This window comes from Coloeus monedula, assembly GCF_965178545.1.
Source record: "Coloeus monedula genome assembly, chromosome: 15".
In the NCBI taxonomy this organism is placed as follows: domain Eukaryota; kingdom Metazoa; phylum Chordata; class Aves; order Passeriformes; family Corvidae; genus Coloeus; species Coloeus monedula.
Genome location: NC_138795.1, coordinates 16,626,931 through 16,646,038, shown reverse-complemented (window position 1 = coordinate 16,646,038; position 19,108 = coordinate 16,626,931). Strand labels below are relative to the sequence as shown.

At 56.8% G+C, this 19,108-nt stretch overlaps 3 protein-coding genes across 3 annotated transcripts; all 3 read right to left on the bottom strand.

Annotated features, from left to right (window-relative positions):
* Positions 1-1,102: 1,102 nt before the first annotated feature.
* LOC309578485 (protocadherin alpha-13-like) lies at positions 1,103-3,712 on the bottom strand (the record flags this gene model as incomplete). The annotated part of the gene is made up of 1 exon (XM_082291167.1): positions 1,103-3,712. One exon carries the CDS (start codon positions 3,710-3,712, stop codon positions 1,166-1,168), a length of 2,547 nt encoding a protein of 848 aa, XP_082147293.1. The 3' UTR covers positions 1,103-1,165.
* A 4,879-nt stretch (positions 3,713-8,591) lies between these two features.
* LOC309578691 (protocadherin alpha-6-like) lies at positions 8,592-11,105 on the bottom strand (the record flags this gene model as incomplete). The annotated part of the gene is made up of 1 exon (XM_082291482.1): positions 8,592-11,105. The coding sequence occupies one exon, from the start codon at positions 11,103-11,105 to the stop codon at positions 8,592-8,594; it is 2,514 nt and encodes an 837-aa protein (XP_082147608.1).
* Positions 11,106-15,652: 4,547 nt separating this feature from the next.
* On the bottom strand, positions 15,653-18,181 carry LOC309578690 (protocadherin alpha-6-like; the record flags this gene model as incomplete). Its single annotated transcript, XM_082291481.1, has 1 exon — positions 15,653-18,181. One exon carries the CDS (start codon positions 18,179-18,181, stop codon positions 15,653-15,655), a length of 2,529 nt encoding a protein of 842 aa, XP_082147607.1.
* Between the last annotated feature and the right edge of the window lie 927 nt (positions 18,182-19,108).

Genomic DNA, 19,108 nt, shown 5'->3' with positions numbered 1-19,108 from the left:
TCATAACAAGCCAGTGTATGTCATGGCAATTCTCTGGCCACGAATGCAAGTCTACAACTGTTGTCATCAATGAGAACACCAAAAAATCCATACACTGTATTCAGCAGACTCCCTGACGTTGACCTTTCATGTTTTCTAATGCTTCAGCTACACTGGATGGAAATCTTACACACCTGGCAGTTCTGTTACTCACCTGAAATATTAGACATCTATTTGTAGATGTGGCGTCAGGATATCTCTAATGACAATAGGCATTGATTTCATGCTCTGGGACAATAATCCAAATACTGGCGATCACAGCACAGTAAGGGGAAACATCTATACAGATGTATTTATGTGGTATTTAAGAGATTGTTTCTGAGTAATTCATGACTATGTCAATGCTGATACAAATATTGAAAGAACATCATAACACGCCAGTGTCAATTTCCAGCCATGAATGGAAGAAAACAGAATAATTTGTGGGGCACGGGGATGTGGGAAAAAAATTCCTTTCTTACACTAACTTTGAATCAACAGCCTCTGCATGAACGGTTTATACTACTATCTAGAGAAGCAACATGCTAGGAAAAGAACACGGGAAAAGTCCAATAAAGCCTTCCCAAGTACCATATTCAGTCTGCTGGAAGAATCAACAGGGAAAAAACTACACCATGGAGAGAGAAAACCTTGAAGCCACAATTGTCACCTTTCATCATGTCACTTCCAGAGGAGAGGAAGAGCACCCACTTTTCGACAATGCTGATACCAGCACGGTCGGCAATCAGCAAAAGCAGTTAAGTGCTACATAGTGCCTGGGGGACTGTCACCACTACAGCCTGCGTGTCTTCACCTCCTTCAGCAAGCTCAGGCTAATATGCTACACAACAGCAAGCAAAAACGTGGTCTGCAGAGCTGACATCTCGGAAAACCTATTCTCACCATAAACAGTGATTTCTTTCTATGGGAGAGCAAACACAGTAGAGAACAAGTCGCATTTGGGGCAGCAAACCTAAGCTACGGTCCGATAACAGCAGCGGGATGAAGACATTTCCCCAGCTCAGTAAAAACTGAGGGGCTCCGTCAAGGACGCTGCGGCAGACACAAATGTGCCGTTCAGATTTTTAAGACTCAGCCAAGATTACACGGCCCTCAGGCCGTGGGGGCGGAGCCCAGCTACCACCAGCTAAACCCAGCTACAACCCAGGGGGCGGGAGAGACTTGGCAGAGGGGGAAGAGACAGAGTAGAGGCGAGCAAGGCGGTGCCACTGACCGTGTCCAGGAGAGCGGAGGGCTCCGGCTGCGTGTCCTTGGCCGCGGGGCCGGGCGGCGGCGGAGGGAAGTTGGGGCTGAAAACCATGAGGTCGCTCTTGCCCGCGCCGTCCGCCACGCACAGGCTCCGGCTGTGGCGCTGCGAGTACGACCAGCTGCCCACTTCGCTGGCGCACACGAGCGTCGTGGGCCCGGGCCCCGACAGCACGGCCGCCCGCGGCGCCCAGCGCGACGCCCCGTACAGCACCACGGCCAGCAGGAACAGGCTCGACACCGCGCAGATGGCCACCACCAGCCACACGTTCGTCGCCGCACTCGCCGCACCAGCGCCCATCTCCGCGCCCGCCGCCGAGCGCGACGACGACGACGACGACGATCCCGCGGCCGCGGCCAGCGCCGCCTCGGCGGCCTCCACCAGCGACACGCTGAGCGTGGCCGTGGCCGAGCGCGCCGGCTCGCCGTGGTCGCGCACCACGATCAGCAGCCTCTGGCGAGGGCCGTCCGCCTCCTCCAGCGCCCGCGCCGTGCTCACCTCGCCGCTGTAGAGCCCCACGCGGAACGGGCCCTTGCCCCGCGGCTCCCACAGCTCGTAGCGCAGCCACGCGTTGTAGCCCGAGTCGGCGTCCACGGCGCGGATCTTCGCCACCACCTGCCCCGCCGGCGCCCCCCACGCCGCCCACGCCCACAGCGTGCCCGACACCGACACCGAGCCCGCCGCCGCCGCCGCCGCCTCGCCCGCCACGCCGCCCGCCTCCGGCGCCGAGCCCGCAGGCGGCAGCAGCGCCGGCGCGTTGTCGTTCTCGTCCAGCACGAACAGCTGCACCGTGGCGTTGCCGCACAGCGGCGGCTCGCCCGCGTCCACCGCACGCACCTCGAACTGCAGCACCTGCAGCTCCTCGTAGTCCAAGGGCTGCAGCGCCCACAGACGCCCGCTCTCCGCGTCCACCGACACGTAGCTCGACGCCGGACGCCACCCGCCGCCCACGCCGCCCTCCCACACCGAGTAGCTCACGCGCCCGTTGCCCGCCTCGTCCGGGTCCCGCGCCCACAGCCGCGCCAGCTCCGCGCCCGCCGCGTTGTTCTCCCGCGCCAGCACCGTGTACACGGCCTGCGCGAACGCCGGCGCGTTGTCGTTCACGTCCGACACCGCCACCCGCAGCCCGCGCCTGCCGCGCAGCGCCGGCGCCCCGCCGTCCTCCGCACGCACCTCCACCTCGTACTCCGACACCCGCTCCCGGTCCAGCGCCTCGCGCAGCACCAGCGAGTACGAGCCCGCGAACGTCGCCTCCAGACCGAACGGCGACGCCGGCCACACCCAGCACCGCACGCGACCGTTCGCCCCCGAGTCCCGGTCCGACACGCTCAGCAGGGCCACCACCGTCCCCACCGACGCGTCCTCCGGCACCGGCACCGACAGCGACGTCACCCACACCTCCGGCGCGTTGTCGTTCACGTCCAGCACCTCCACCAGCACCTTGCAGTGACCCAGCAGCGGCGGTGTCCCCTTATCTTTTGCCTTTACATTTAGGTCGTATAGATTAAATGTCTCAAAGTCTAGCTCGCCCCTCAGTCGGATCTCCCCAGAGTTCGCATCAATGCTGAAAACATCTGAGGCAGAGGGAGGAACAACAGTATCGATTTCATAAATTACTTCTCCATATATTCCCAAGTCCGGATCCGTCGCATTCACACGCGCCACTAGCGTTCGTTGTAATGCGTCCTCGGGCAAAACTACATTATACACTGACTGGTTGAACTGGGGTGCATTGTCATTCACGTCCAGCACCGAGATCACCAACTCCATGGTGCCCGTCAGAGACGGCCGGCCCCCGTCACTCGCCGTCAGCACCAACCGGTGAACGGGAATCGTCTCGCGGTCCAAAGATCTCGTGAGTACCAGAAACAGGGACTTACTGCGAGAGTTACTATTTTCTTCCTCTATTCTGAAGTGCTCGCTGGCGCTGAGTGTATAGGAGAGCTGAGCGTTCGCTCCGATATCCGCATCCGACGCGCCCTCCAGCGGGAAACGAGACCCGGTAGGGGAGTTCTCCGACAAACTGAGGTTTTTCCGGGCGGCGGGGAAGATGGGGGCATTGTCGTTGATGTCGGTGACCTCCAGCTGCACATGGAAGACGCGCAGCGGCCGCTCCACCAGCACCTCCAGCCGCAGCGCGCACGGCGCGCTCTTGCCGCACAGCTCCTCCCGGTCGAGCCGCGAGCTCACCAGCAGCGCGCCGCTCGCCCCGCTCACCTCCACGCTCGCCCGCCGGCCCTGCGCCACCAGCCGCAGCCGCCGCGCCTCCGCCTCGCCCGCCTCCAGGCCCAGGTCCTGCGCCAGACGGCCCACCACCGTGCCGGCCTTGGCTTCCTCCGGCACCGAGTACCGCACCTGCCCGCCCGACAGCGCCCAGGCCGCCTGCAGCACCAGCACCCGCACCACCGCACAACAACGCTCCCCCATCGCCGCCGCCTGTGCCGCCTGTGCCGCTGTGGCTGCCGGCCCCGGCACGGGCCCCGCACGGCTCCCCGCCGCCGCCCGGACGCACCGGCTCTGCTGCCCGGCCCGCGCCGCCCCCCCGCGCTCACAGCCGGGCTCTCCGCCGCACCGGGGCGGAGCCGCCCAGACGCCGTTCCTGAGCCTGCAGCGACACCGTGCGCTGCTCCGCCGCCTCACACGCTCCGCCACAGCGCCCATCTCCTCCGCCCCGCGGTGGGTATGTTTTCAGCCGTTTCTTCCTGCTCCTCTTTTCCCCCCTTATCTCTTCTTGTTTGTTTGCAAATAATCTTTCAGTTCTTTTTCTTTCTTCGCTGGCGTTTTCATTTTTCTTGCTTCCTGCATTTTCTTCTTTTTTGCCATATTTAGTTTCCCTCTCGCTTTTTTTCATTGTACTCTTTTCTCTTTCTTCGTTCTCTGTCTTCTTTTGTTTCCTGTCCTGCCGCTTTCCATTCTTTCCACTCTTTTCTCATATCTTCCCACCCTTCTGTATTCTTTAGTCGCACCGGAAAGTCGTCAGTTGCCTCTGGCGCGCTGGTAGAGACCATCAATTTCAGAATCATCAGCGCTAGTTACGCAGTATCATTGCTGAAGTTTGGTGCTGCTCTAACCCAGACTGTTAGGAACCAGCTCCACTCAGCGTCTGCAGGTAAGGTCGGAGCGTGCCGGTCAGCTCTTTTATCGTCTGTTTTATGTTTCCATTCTGTTCCTCATTTCTTACTATCGTTCTGACTTTATTTTTATTTCCATAGGCTCCTTTTTTTCTTTACTATTATTCCCTTCTCCTATTTCTTTTTTTCCCTTCCATTTTCCCTCTTTCCCTTCTCTTCCCTTGTTCTTTCTCTGTGTCTTTTCTTTCCTGCTTATCCCTGTTCTAGGTCTTTTCCCTCCTGCTCTTCTGTTTCCATCTTGTCTCTTGTGATCTTTTTTTTTCCTTCACTAAAATATTTTCCAAATCCTCGCAGTTTGGGAATATCTCTCTTTCTTCTTCTTTGAACTGATTCTTTCCCATACCACTTTGTTCGGCTGGTTTTTGGGGTTTTTGTTAATCTTCTTTCTACATCCTTCTTCCTTTCTCTTCTCCCTTACTCTCCTCCTTTCTTGTCGTTGCCTCCCCTTCTCTTCTACTTCCATACATAAATCTGTACATTCTTTCCTTCAACAAAACATTTTTAAAATACCCACGGCAGCCCTGCCATGAACTACAGACATGCCCTTGGGCCAGAGTCTCATTTCTCCTCTCTGCCACCTCCTACCCCTGTAGACAGGAAACAACTTACTTGCCGTCCATGCACCTGCAACTTCCCCTTCCTTCAGGGTGAAGGTCACACTCTTCAGCCTCCAGTCTTCTCAAGGACCCAGCAATAACACAAGGCAGTCAGATGGCAAAGAACATCTCTGCTATATCAAAAGAGACTCACCATCCTCTGCCACACAAGCTGAAGCCGCAGTTATTGGGACATCTGTGCAAACTGCCTTGGAAGAGCCCAAACCCAGGAGAGTTTCTCATTCAGGAACTCAAACCCATCATAGTCCAGCATGACTATCCTCCAAGAATGCTGAAAAAACACTGGGCAAACACAGCTCCCGAGGACTCGCCATGTACCTCGATCCTTCCTGATTCACTTTCCACCTGCATTTTCCAAGTTCTCTTCATTTCTGGCAGACACTTGCTGCCTAGACAGCACACCAAGAACCTTGGTGTCCATGGGCATTAGGCCCCATGGAAAACCACTCAGTCACACTGGAATGATCCACTTGTCACACAGTCAAACAAAAGCCACGAAAGTAACACCACAACATTGTCACTAAGAACAGCCTCTTGACCTCCTACACATCTATTTAGTGAAATGGATTTTGGTCGCTCCTCCGTTCCTGCCTGCTGTCACCCACTCAAGCACTGCCTGGAAGCATCAAAAAAGGTGAGAGCAGGTAACTGTGCTTTATTGGTACAATAGGGTGAACATTCTGCTGATTCAACAAAAAAGATGCCACAACTGAACAGGAACTAAAGTACACTTGTCTCGAGAACATCCACTTTCGCTGTACGACTTACCTCTTCTTAACTGGTTCCTTCTTCAGAAAAGAAATATTTTCAGGGCAGGAAAGTTGGTTTTAAAGGATATTTGCCCATAACATTACCAGTGTTTCTGAGGAAGCTAGACAGAAAAAATCACCTCTGTTCAACAAAAACTGGACAGTGTGCAGTGCCCATTATGCACTTCTCTCACAGGGGAAGAAGGAAGCAGACCTGTAAGCTACAGAAATGCTCTCAAAGTGACACTTAGCTCAGGAGAGCAGAATAGACATCCCCCACGCTGATGGGAAATGGCACAAATATCTGCCACATCGACAATGAGAAACAGGAAATAAACCAAACAACAAACAAACCCAGCAAAACAAAATCATATGCAGTTTGATAGAGAAGAGAATAAAACAAAACCCCTCATTCTGCTGTATTGAAATGCAAGTTTTGGCAACACTTTGCATACCAAGACCAATCTAGCAAGACTAAGAGCAGAGAGATAATGAGGGAAAGATTCAGAGAAGGCACAGCAGCATGATCCAAATTTCAAAAAGCTTCTCTTTGACCAACAACATTCCACATCAAACCCAAGTAATTAAAGGCACACAGGGCAGATGTCTCCACCAGCAGCAATACCAGAAAGAACAACACTGCCCTAAGATACGCAGAACCTCTGGGTGTCCTGAGAGGATCCCAGGAGAGCAGCACTGTGTGGTGGGACCCTCCTCGCGATATTCCACTGTAATCATCTGTCTTACACCCTGCAAACTGGGATCTCCAGTTAAGCAGACATTCTCCATTTCCTCCCCAATGATGTACTCAAATCCTCCCCTTCTCCCATGCCTGGCACAAAGAATATGATGTAGAGTGCTGCAAATCCATTCTGTGACTCTTGGACTCTTCCCACATGCCAGGATGCTTTGTGTCTTTTCAGTAATTTCAAATACAAATCGAGTTCTTAAAGGTTTTGTGATTAGAGTCATGAACAGTTCTCATCCCAGTCCCCACAGATCTTCTCTTTCAAGAGACCACACCAAGAGATGAAGCACAAGTGCACTCAAAATGACAACTGGGTGGGAGAATTTCTACCACAGAAAACCAGACCTGGGCTGCTCTGTAGATGAGGATGTTTGGTGTGTACAATCCAGACACCAGAAGGAGCCGTGTGTGATAACAGCACACACCATCTCTACCCACCCTGACTCTGCAAGAGCACAGGAAGGGGAAGAAAAGCTCAACAAGATTACAGCCACCCCCTCAACTGCCATGAAAATCGTGTCTGAAGAGGAGCACAGACCCACCATGGCAAGAGCTGTGGAAGCTGGTATAAACGCCCTACAATACACATGGAAAGCAGTTTGAAGTGCTACCCTCCCACAACAACACTCCCAAAGCAGCAGCAGCAGCAAAAACCTTCAGGAGTCTGAATGTTACCAACTCTTATCCAGCACATTCCACATGTCAGGCCAGTGGCAGCACAAGGGACTGTCTCTGATGGGAGATATTCATAACCTCAAAGGACTCTGTGGCCATTTCAATAGCACATATCATCTCAAGATCCAGAAGGCCTCCAACTTCACACCCTTGGAACTTGGGAAAGGATCCTGGGCAGAAACACTCTGTGCCCATCCTGGCTCCTGCTTTCCTCTAAGTATCCTCCATTCCCCAGTCCAAAACAGTTATTCTCCAGAAAAGGACATCATTTCCATTCCTCTCCTCTTACAACATGACCCATTCTCTTAAAAATTATTCCAGGTTCCCTCAGACAAGTCCTCCCAGTGCTCAAGGTCACCATTCACATCAGGACATAGCCGGACCCTACTCAGTGTCACTGCCACATTCACCTCTGTGACAAGGCACAATTTGCTTCCCCTACCTCAGCAATCAATTTGACTTCTGCTTACCCTTCCCAGCAATGAGAGCACTGTAAAACCCACACAGGTGGCATCACATACATGGTCTGGCAGACTCTGCAGCTGCACCTTGAGCTCTGGCAGTGTTACAGATCTGACACCAATATTTTCTATACAGGACTGCTCTCATGGCAATGGACACTGATGTCTTGCTGAGAGAGACCAAACAACGTGGTGATGAACACACCAATACAACGGATATTTACTGTGGAGAAAAAATTGGTAGTAGGATTTTTTTGTCGTTGTTGTTTAGAAGAGGAATTGCAAAGGAATTGTAAAGGTGTTCCAAATGTAAATATTGAAAAAACATGTCAACAAAACGTCAGGGTCCATCAAGCCACCTCTCCAGCCAGGAATGCAAGTTAACAACTGCAGCTAACAAAATCTGGGCGCGAAACAAAACATGAAAAGACCACAAAGCCTTCCCAGTTTTAATAATGACGTGGGAACACAAGTCCAGCTGGTCACCTTGCCTCACATCGCTTGTAGAGGACACATGACAGAACATGAGGGCACAGAAGAAACCACATGTGATACCACCACAGTCAGCAAAGGCAATGAGGAGGTACACAGCACTTGGGGGACTGTCACCGTCACAGCCTGTCCTGCACAGCTTCAGCAAGCTCGGGTGGAAAATCTACACAACCAGCAAGCAGGAGCGTTGTCTCCAAAACGGAAACCTCCAGGCATCACAGGACAGCTCCCATGGCAACCAGCAGTGATTTCATTCTAGGCCGGAACAATTCACATCCACACCAGCAAATCTCAGGGGTCTACACAAAGAGGTTACCGCACTACCCTTACCCTGCAAGGACCAGGCAGCAGATACAAAGGTGCAATGAACTCACTTAAGCATCCCATCGCCCTCAGGCCGAGAAGGCGGAGCCCGGCTAATAGCAGAGCCAGGTTAGGAAATGAGAGAGAAGGGACAAAGGGAAAGAGACAGAGTAGAGGCGAGCAAGGCGGTGCCACTGACCGTGTCCAGGAGAGCGGAGGGCTCCGGCTGCGTGTCCTTGGCCGCGGGGCCGGGCGGCGGCGGAGGGAAGTTGGGGCTGAAAACCATGAGGTCGCTCTTGCCCGCGCCGTCCGCCACGCACAGGCTCCGGCTGTGGCGCTGCGAGTACGACCAGCTGCCCACTTCGCTGGCGCACACGAGCGTCGTGGGCCCGGGCCCCGACAGCACGGCCGCCCGCGGCGCCCAGCGCGACGCCCCGTACAGCACCACGGCCAGCAGGAACAGGCTCGACACCGCGCAGATGGCCACCACCAGCCACACGTTCGTCGCCGCACTCGCCGCACCAGCGCCCATCTCCGCGCCCGCCGCCGAGCGCGACGACGACGACGACGATCCCGCGGCCGCGGCCAGCGCCGCCTCGGCGGCCTCCACCAGCGACACGCTGAGCGTGGCCGTGGCCGAGCGCGCCGGCTCGCCGTGGTCGCGCACCACGATCAGCAGCCTCTGGCGAGGGCCGTCCGCCTCCTCCAGCGCCCGCGCCGTGCTCACCTCGCCGCTGTAGAGCCCCACGCGGAATGGGCCCTTGCCCCGCGGCTCCCACAGCTCGTAGCGCAGCCACGCGTTGTAGCCCGAGTCGGCGTCCACGGCGCGGATCTTCGCCACCACCTGCCCCGCCGGCGCCCCCCACGCCGCCCACGCCCACAGCGTGCCCGACACCGAGCCCGCCGCCGCCGCCTCGCCCGCCACGCCGCCCGCCTCCGGCGCCGAGCCCGCAGGCGGCAGCAGCGCCGGCGCGTTGTCGTTCTCGTCCAGCACGAACAGCTGCACCGTGGCGTTGCCGCACAGCGGCGGCTCGCCCGCGTCCACCGCACGCACCTCGAACTGCAGCACCTGCAGCTCCTCGTAGTCCAAGGGCTGCAGCGCCCACAGACGCCCGCTCTCCGCGTCCACCGACACGTAGCTCGACGCCGGACGCCACCCGCCGCCCACGCCGCCCTCCCACACCGAGTAGCTCACGCGCCCGTTGCCCGCCTCGTCCGGGTCCCGCGCCCACAGCCGCGCCAGCTCCGCGCCCGCCGCGTTGTTCTCCCGCGCCAGCACCGTGTACACGGCCTGCGCGAACGCCGGCGCGTTGTCGTTCACGTCCGACACCGCCACCCGCAGCCCGCGCCTGCCGCGCAGCGCCGGCGCCCCGCCGTCCTCCGCACGCACCTCCACCTCGTACTCCGACACCCGCTCCCGGTCCAGCGCCTCGCGCAGCACCAGCGAGTACGAGCCCGCGAACGTCGCCTCCAGACCGAACGGCGACGCCGGCCACACCCAGCACCGCACGCGACCGTTCGCCCCCGAGTCCCGGTCCGACACGCTCAGCAGGGCCACCACCGTCCCCACCGACGCGTCCTCCGGCACCGGCACCGACAGCGACGTCACCCACACCTCCGGCGCGTTGTCGTTCACGTCCAGCACCTCCAGTACTAACTTGCAGTGGCCCGACAGCGGGGGTGTCCCTTTATCTGTCGCCTTAACATTTAGGTCATATAAATTAACTGCCTCAAAGTCCAGGGCGCCCGTCAGTCTGATCTCCCCAGTATTTGCATCGATGCTGAATAAATCTGAGGCAGAGGGAGGAACAATAGTATCGATTTCATATCTCACTTCTCTGTTAGTTCCTTCGTCCAGGTCTGTGGCATTCATCCGCGCCACTAGCGTGCCTTGTATAGCGTCCTCGGGCAAATATACATTGAACACCGACTGGTTGAACTGAGGCGCGTTGTCGTTTGCATCCAGCACCGAGATAAACAGCTCCATAGTGGCCGTCAGAGACGGCCGGCCCCCATCACTCGCCGTCAGCACCAACCGGTGAACGGGAATCGTCTCGCGGTCCAGAGATTTCGTGAGTACCAGAAATAAGGATTTACTGCGAGAGTTACTGTTTTCTTCCTCTATTCTAAAATGCTCGCTGGCGCTGAGTGTGTAGGAAAGCTGCGCGTTCGCTCCGATATCCGCATCCGACGCGCCCTCCAGTGGGAAACGAGACCCCGGCACAGACAGTTCCGCGATGCTGAGGTTTTTCCGGGCGGCGGGGAAGATGGGGGCATTGTCGTTGATGTCGGTGACCTCCAGCTGCACATGGAAGACGCGCAGCGGCCGCTCCACCAGCACCTCCAGCCGCAGCGCGCACGGCGCGCTCTTGCCGCACAGCTCCTCCCGGTCGAGCCGCGAGCTCACCAGCAGCGCGCCGCTCGCCCCGCTCACCTCCACGCTCGCCCGCCGGCCCTGCGCCACCAGCCGCAGCCGCCGCGCCTCCGCCTCGCCCGCCTCCAGGCCCAGGTCCTGCGCCAGACGGCCCACCACCGTGCCGGCCTTGGCTTCCTCCGGCACCGAGTACCGCACCTGCCCGCCCGACAGCGCCCAGGCCGCCTGCAGCACCAGCACCCGCACCACCGCACAACAACGCTCCCCCATCGCCGCCGCCTGTGCCGCCTGTGCCGCTGTGGCTGCCGGCCCCGGCACGGGCCCCGCACGGCTCCCCGCCGCCGCCCGGACGCACCGGCTCTGCTGCCCGGCCCGCGCCGCCCCCCCGCGCTCACAGCCGGGCTCTCCGCCGCACCGGGGCGGAGCCGCCCAGACGCCGTTCCTGAGCCTGCAGCGACACCGTGCGCTGCTCCGCCGCCTCACACGCTCCGCCACAGCGCCCGCGCCTCCGCTCCGTCATGCCCATCTCCTCCGCCGTCTCTTCCAAAAGTGCTTCTTTTTTATTTTATCCTTTGGGCTTTTTTTCACTGCTCTCTTCTGTATCCCTTCTGGTATCTCTCCAGTCGCCTCCGGCGCCGCGCGGTAAACAAAAGAATTCGGATCCACCAACTCTAATTACGTGGCATCAACGCCGGAGCACTGGATTCTAATCCAGGCGGAGGCTGGTGGGAACCAGCTCTGGTCGGGAGTTAGAGGCATCCTCGGTGAGTAATCCCGTTTTTAAATTTCTTCTCTTCGGCATTTTCCATTCTTAATCACCTCCTTCTGTCATTCCTTCCTAGCATCTTCTTTCTGGTTTTCTTTCTCTTCTTCCTTTCCTTTTTTCCCTCCTTTATCCCCTTCCTCCCTTTTTGTGGAGAGTAGAAGTGTCAGTGACATGCCAGCAAACTCAATTACAGTTTCTCCCTTGCTCTCTATCTACTGCTTTCTTGCTTGCTTCCAATTTTCTTCCATTTCCATCCTCTCTTCATTTTTCCCGTACCAAGAAGGGAGTAATCTTACCATGTCTATGACATTCTCGACTTGGTGTAGGGAGATATTCTTTGGCAAAGGCTCTCCTTCCTCTTCCCTTCTGCCCTCCATCTCTTCCGAGAAGTAAAAATATTCCTGCTTTCCTCCTGTCCATGCACTTACAACTTCCCCATTTTCCAGGATAAAGGCCACACTTTTCAGCATCCAGTACTCTCAAGGATGCAGCAATAACACAGCAAGGCAATCACACGCCAAGGAACAGCTCTTGTATATCAGAACAGGTTCCACCACTCTCTGACACACCAGGTGAAGCCACAGCTACTGAGACATCTGTGCAAGCAAGCCTGAAAGAGTCCAAACAACTCAGGGGAGTTTCTCCTTCAGGAACTCAAAGCTATCACAGCCCAGCACGACAGTGCTCCATAAAGACTTTAAAAAGCGTGGGGCAACCACTGGTCCTGAGCACTCTTCATGTATCTCGATGCTTCCCGACTCGTTTTCTACCTGTCAGGTTTATGCCTTCCCTTTAAGGCAGGAATGCACTGCCACAACAACACACCCACATCCTCAGTATCTACGAGCATTGCTCCCCACAGAAAACCTCCCAACCATTCGCAGGATGCCCCTGTCACACAGTCAAACAAAATGCACCGAGGTAACACCACGGCATTGGCACTAAGAACATCCCCGTGACTCCCAACACAGCCACTCCCTGAGGTGGACTGTGGTCCCTCCTCCATTCCCAGTGGCTGCCACCCACCCAGCTGTGCCTGGAAGCTGCAGGGAAAGTACGAAAGCAGACAATGATGCTTTGTTTGTCCCATAGGGTCAACATTGTGATGATTCAAAATAAAGATGGCACAAGTGAAGAGAAGCTGAAGAACACCTATCTCAGACACATCCACTTCAGGTGAGTGACTTACCTGTGGCATGACTGGTTCCTTCTTCAGAAAAGAAATATCCTCAGGGACGGAAATTGGTTTAAAGGGATATTTGCCCTTAACATTATCAGTATTTCTGGGGAAGCTGGACATTAAAAAATAACTCAAGTTCTGCAAAAACCCAACAGGGTGCAGTGCCCATTATGTATTTCTATGAAAATGGCAGATGGAAGCAAACCTGTAAACTACAGACAGTTCTCTCAAACTCTCATCTGAGTTCTGGCAGAAAGGGGACTCCCTACACCAGTGGGAAACCACTCAGCATCTGACACCTGACAGCTGCCAAAATCAGCAGTCTGCGTTTCATCCAACATTACCAACACTTTGCCAATATGACAGGGAAAAAACCAAAACAAATAATGAAAACACTGCAAAAATTAAAAGGTTGGGCAGGTCTGATTAGAGAGGAGAAAAGAAAAACAAAATGTTCCAATCTACTTTATTGAAATGCAAGTTAAGGCAACATCTTGAATACAAGGCCAATCCTTCCACTCTCTAGCAAGGCTAAGAGCAAAGGCAACCAATGAAACGTTCACAGAAGGCACGGCAGCATGATCCAAATTTCAAAAAGCTTCTCTTTGACCAACAACATTCCACATCAAACCCAAGTAATTAAAGGCACGCAGGGCAGATGTCTCTACCAGCAGCAATACCAGAAAGAACAACACTGCCCTAAGATACGCAGAACCTCTGGGTGTCCTGAGAGGATCCCAGGAGAGCAGCACTGTGTGGTGGGACCCTCCTCGCGATATTCCACTGTAATCATCTGTCTTACACCCTGGGAACTGGGATCTCCAGTTAAGCAGACATTCTCTCCATTTCCTCCCCAATGATGTACTCAAATCCTCCCCTTCTCCCATGCCTGGCACAGAGAATATGATGTAGAGTGCTGCAAATCCATTCTGTGACTCTTGGACTCTTCCCACATGCCAGGATGCTTTGTGTCTTTCCAGCAATTTCAAATACAAATCGAGTTCTTAAAGGTTTTGTGATTAGAGTCATGAACAGTTCTCATCCCAGTCCCCACAGATCTTCTCTTTCAAGAGACCACACCAAGAGATGAAGCACAAGTGCACTCAAAATGACAACTGGGTGGGAGAATTTCTACCACAGAAAACCAGACCTGGGCTGCTCTGTAGATGAGGATGTTTGGTGTGTACAATCCAGACACCAGAAGGAGCCGTGTGTGATAACAGCACACACCATCTCTACCCACACCGACTCTGCAAGAGCACAGGAAGGGGAAGAAAAGCTCAACAAGATTACAGCCACCCCCTCAACTGCCATGAAAATCGTGTCTGAAGAGGAGCACAGACCCACCATGGCAAGAGCTGTGGAAGCTGGTATAAACGCCCTACAATACACATGGAAAGCAGTTTGAAGTGCTACCCTCCCACAACAACACTCCCAAAGCAGCAGCAGCAGCAGCAAAAACCTTCAGGAGTCTGAATGTTACCAACTCTTATCCAGCACATTCCACATGTCAGGCCAGTGGCAGCACAAGGGACTGTCTCTGATGGGAGATATTCATAACCTCAAAGGACTCCGTGGCCATTTCAATAGCACATATCATCTCAAGATCCAGAAGGCCTCCAACTTCACACCCTTGGAACTTGGGAAAGGATCCTGGGCAGAAACACTCTGTGCCCATCCTGGCTCCTGCTTTCCTCTAAGCATCCTCCATTCCCCAGTCCAAAACAGTTATTCTCCAGAAAAGGACATCATTTCCATTCCTCTCCTCTTACAACATGACCCATTCTCTTAAAAATTATTCCAGGTTCCCTCAGACAAGTCCTCCCAGTGCTCAAGGTCACCATTCACATCAGGACATAGCCGGACCCTACTCAGTGTCACTGCCACATTCACCTCTGTGACAAGGCATAATTTGCTTCCCCTACCTCAGCAATCAATTTGACTTCTGCTTACCCTTCCCAGCAATGAGAGCACTGTAAAACCCACACAGGTGGCATCACATACATGGTCTGGCAGACTCTGCAGCTGCACCTTGAGCTCTGGCAGTGTTACAGATCTGACACCAATATTTTCTATACAGGACTGCTCTCATGGCAATGGACACTGATGTCTTGCTGAGAGAGACCAAACAACGTGGTGATGAGCACACCAATACAACGGATATTTACTGTGTAGAAAAAATTGGTAGTAGGATTTTTTTCTCGTTGTTGTTTAGAAGAGGAATTGCAAAGGAATTGTAAAGGTGTTCCAAATGTAAATATTAAAAAAAACATGTCAACAAAAGGTCAGGGTCCATCAAGCCACCTCTCCAGCCAGGAATGCAAGTTAACAACTGCAGCTAACAAAATCTGGGCGTGAAACAAAACATGAAAAGACCACAAAGCCTTCCCAGTTTTAATAATGACGTGGAAACACAAGTCCAGCTGGTCACCTTGCCTCACATCGCTTGTAGAGGACACATGACAGAACATGAGGGCACAGAAGAAACCACATGTGATACCACCACAGTCAGCAAAGGCAATGAGGAGGTACACAGCACTTGGGGGACTGTCACCGTCACAGCCTGTCCTGCACAGCTTCAGCAAGCTCGGGTGGAAAATCTACACAACCAGCAAGCAGGAGCGTTGTCTCCAAAACGGAAACCTCCAGGCATCACAGGACAGCCCCCATGGCAACCAGCAGTGATTTCATTCTAGGCCGGAACAATTCACATCCACACCAGCAAATCTCAGGGGTCTCTACACAAAGAGGTTACCGCACTTCCCTTACCCTGCAAGGACGAGGCAGCAGACACAAAGGTGCAATGAACTCACTTAAGCACCCATCGCCCTCAGGCCAAGAAGGCGGAGCCCGGCTAATAGCAGAGCCAGGTTAGGAAATGAGAGAGAAGGGGCAAATGGAAAGAGACAGAGTAGAGGCGAGCAAGGCGGTGCCACTGACCGTGTCCAGGAGAGCGGAGGGCTCCGGCTGCGTGTCCTTGGCCGCGGGGCCGGGCGGCGGCGGAGGGAAGTTGGGGCTGAAAACCATGAGGTCGCTCTTGCCCGCGCCGTCCGCCACGCACAGGCTCCGGCTGTGGCGCTGCGAGTACGACCAGCTGCCCACTTCGCTGGCGCACACGAGCGTCGTGGGCCCGGGCCCCGACAGCACGGCCGCCCGCGGCGCCCAGCGCGACGCCCCGTACAGCACCACGGCCAGCAGGAACAGGCTCGACACCGCGCAGATGGCCACCACCAGCCACACGTTCGTCGCCGCACTCGCCGCACCAGCGCCCATCTCCGCGCCCGCCGCCGAGCGCGACGACGACGACGACGACGATCCCGCGGCCGCGGCCAGCGCCGCCTCGGCGGCCTCCACCAGCGACACGCTGAGCGTGGCCGTGGCCGAGCGCGCCGGCTCGCCGTGGTCGCGCACCACGATCAGCAGCCTCTGGCGAGGGCCGTCCGCCTCCTCCAGCGCCCGCGCCGTGCTCACCTCGCCGCTGTAGAGCCCCACGCGGAACGGGCCCTTGCCCCGCGGCTCCCACAGCTCGTAGCGCAGCCACGCGTTGTAGCCCGAGTCGGCGTCCACGGCGCGGATCTTCGCCACCACCTGCCCCGCCGGCGCCCCCCACGCCGCCCACGCCCACAGCGTGCCCGACACCGACACCGAGCCCGCCGCCGCCGCCGCCGCCTCGCCCGCCACGCCGCCCGCCTCCGGCGCCGAGCCCGCAGGCGGCAGCAGCGCCGGCGCGTTGTCGTTCTCGTCCAGCACGAACAGCTGCACCGTGGCGTTGCCGCACAGCGGCGGCTCGCCCGCGTCCACCGCACGCACCTCGAACTGCAGCACCTGCAGCTCCTCGTAGTCCAAGGGCTGCAGCGCCCACAGACGCCCGCTCTCCGCGTCCACCGACACGTAGCTCGACGCCGGACGCCACCCGCCGCCCACGCCGCCCTCCCACACCGAGTAGCTCACGCGCCCGTTGCCCGCCTCGTCCGGGTCCCGCGCCCACAGCCGCGCCAGCTCCGCGCCCGCCGCGTTGTTCTCCCGCGCCAGCACCGTGTACACGGCCTGCGCGAACGCCGGCGCGTTGTCGTTCACGTCCGACACCGCCACCCGCAGCCCGCGCCTGCCGCGCAGCGCCGGCGCCCCGCCGTCCTCCGCACGCACCTCCACCTCGTACTCCGACACCCGCTCCCGGTCCAGCGCCTCGCGCAGCACCAGCGAGTACGAGCCCGCGAACGTCGCCTCCAGACCGAACGGCGACGCCGGCCACACCCAGCACCGCACGCGACCGTTCGCCCCCGAGTCCCGGTCCGACACGCTCAGCAGGGCCACCACCGTCCCCACCGACGCGTCCTCCGGCACCGGCACCGACAGCGACGTCACCCACACCTCCGGCGCGTTGTCGTTCACGTCCAGCACCTCCAGTTCCACGCTGCAGTGACCCGACAGCGGGGGTGTCCCTTTATCTCTTGCTTCAATACGAAAATCAAATATACTGACTTCTTCGAAGTCCAGGGCTGCTGTGAGGTGAATTTCTCCTGTATTCGGATTGACGGAAATCACATTTCTTCCACTCGGGGGAATGAAGCTGGTTGCAGTAAATGTCACTTCGCTATTAATTCCTTCGTCCGCATCCGTGGCGTTCACACGCGCCACAAACGTCCCCACCTCAGCACTCTCCGGTAGCTTCACTTTATACACCGACTGGTTGAACTGGGGTGCGTTGTCGTTGGCGTCCAAAACTGAGATCACCAGCTCCATTGTTCCTGTCAGAGACGGCCGGCCCCCGTCACTCGCCGTCAGCACCAACCGGTGAACGGGAATCGTCTCGCGGTCCAGAGATTTCGTTAAAACAAGATCGGGTACAAGATTTCGCTCACTCGATTTTTGTAAATCCAGAGAGAAATGCTCGGTGGGGCTGAGTGTATAGGAGAGCTGCGCGTTCGCTCCGATATCCGCATCCGACGCGCCCTCCAGCGGGAAACGGAACCCGGGGGGGGAGTTCTCCGACAAACTGAGGTTTTTCCGGGCGGCGGGGAAGATGGGGGCATTGTCGTTGATGTCGGTGACCTCCAGCTGCACATGGAAGACGCGCAGCGGCCGCTCCACCAGCACCTCCAGCCGCAGCGCGCACGGCGCGCTCTTGCCGCACAGCTCCTCCCGGTCGAGCCGCGAGCTCACCAGCAGCGCGCCGCTCGCCCCGCTCACCTCCACGCTCGCCCGCCGGCCCTGCGCCACCAGCCGCAGCCGCCGCGCCTCCGCCTCGCCCGCCTCCAGGCCCAGGTCCTGCGCCAGACGGCCCACCACCGTGCCGGCCTTGGCTTCCTCCGGCACCGAGTACCGCACCTGCCCGCCCGACAGCGCCCAGGCCGCCTGCAGCACCAGCACCCGCACCACCGCACAACAACGCTCCCCCATCGCCGCCGCCTGTGCCGCTGTGGCTGCCGGCCCCGGCACGGGCCCCGCACGGCTCCCCGCCGCCGCCCGGACGCACCGGCTCTGCTGCCCGGCCCGCGCCGCCCCCCCGCGCTCACAGCCGGGCTCTCCGCCGCACCGGGGCGGAGCCGCCCAGACGCCGTTCCTGAGCCTGCAGCGACACCGTGCGCTGCTCCGCCGCCTCACACGCTCCGCCACAGCGCCCGCGCCTCCGCTCCGTCATGGCCGTCTCATCTGCCGTCCGTTGCTCCCCTGACACTCCTTCATCTTTTTTCTTTGGGCCTTTTCCATTGCTCTCTTCTTCATCTCTTCTGGTGACTCGCGAGTCGCCTCCGGAGCCTCACTGCTGACAGAACAAGTCGGATTTACCAAGTCTCCGGCGCCACCATCAGCTCCGGTGTGCGTAATATTCTAATCGAGGCAGACGCTGTTGGGAACCAGCTCCGACCGGCAATTAGAGGTAAGGTCGCTGCATACTGCTCGTTTTCTCTGCCGTTTTTTTCTTTCTCTTTTTTTCATCTCCCATTCTTAATTACCTCCTTGTGTCATTCCTCTTCTCTCCGTTTGTCTTTCTCTTCTCTTTTTTTCTTATTTTCTTTTTCTCCTTTCTCTCCTTCCACCCTTTCTGTATACAGTGGTAGTGTCAGTGACATGCCATTTATGGATACTCCCTTTTCCCTTTCTTTTTTCTACTACTGTCTTCGTTCTTTGCCCTTCCTTCCTTCCTTGTTTCCTTCCTTCCTTGTTTCCTTCCTTATCCTTGTTTCCTTCCTTATCCTTGTTTCCTTCCTTCCCTATCCTTGTTTCCAATTTCCTTCCGTTTCCATCCTCTCTTCATTTTTCCCTTACAAGGAAGCTTTTACTGCGTTTACAACATTCTCGACTTTGAATAGGGACACGTTCTTTGGC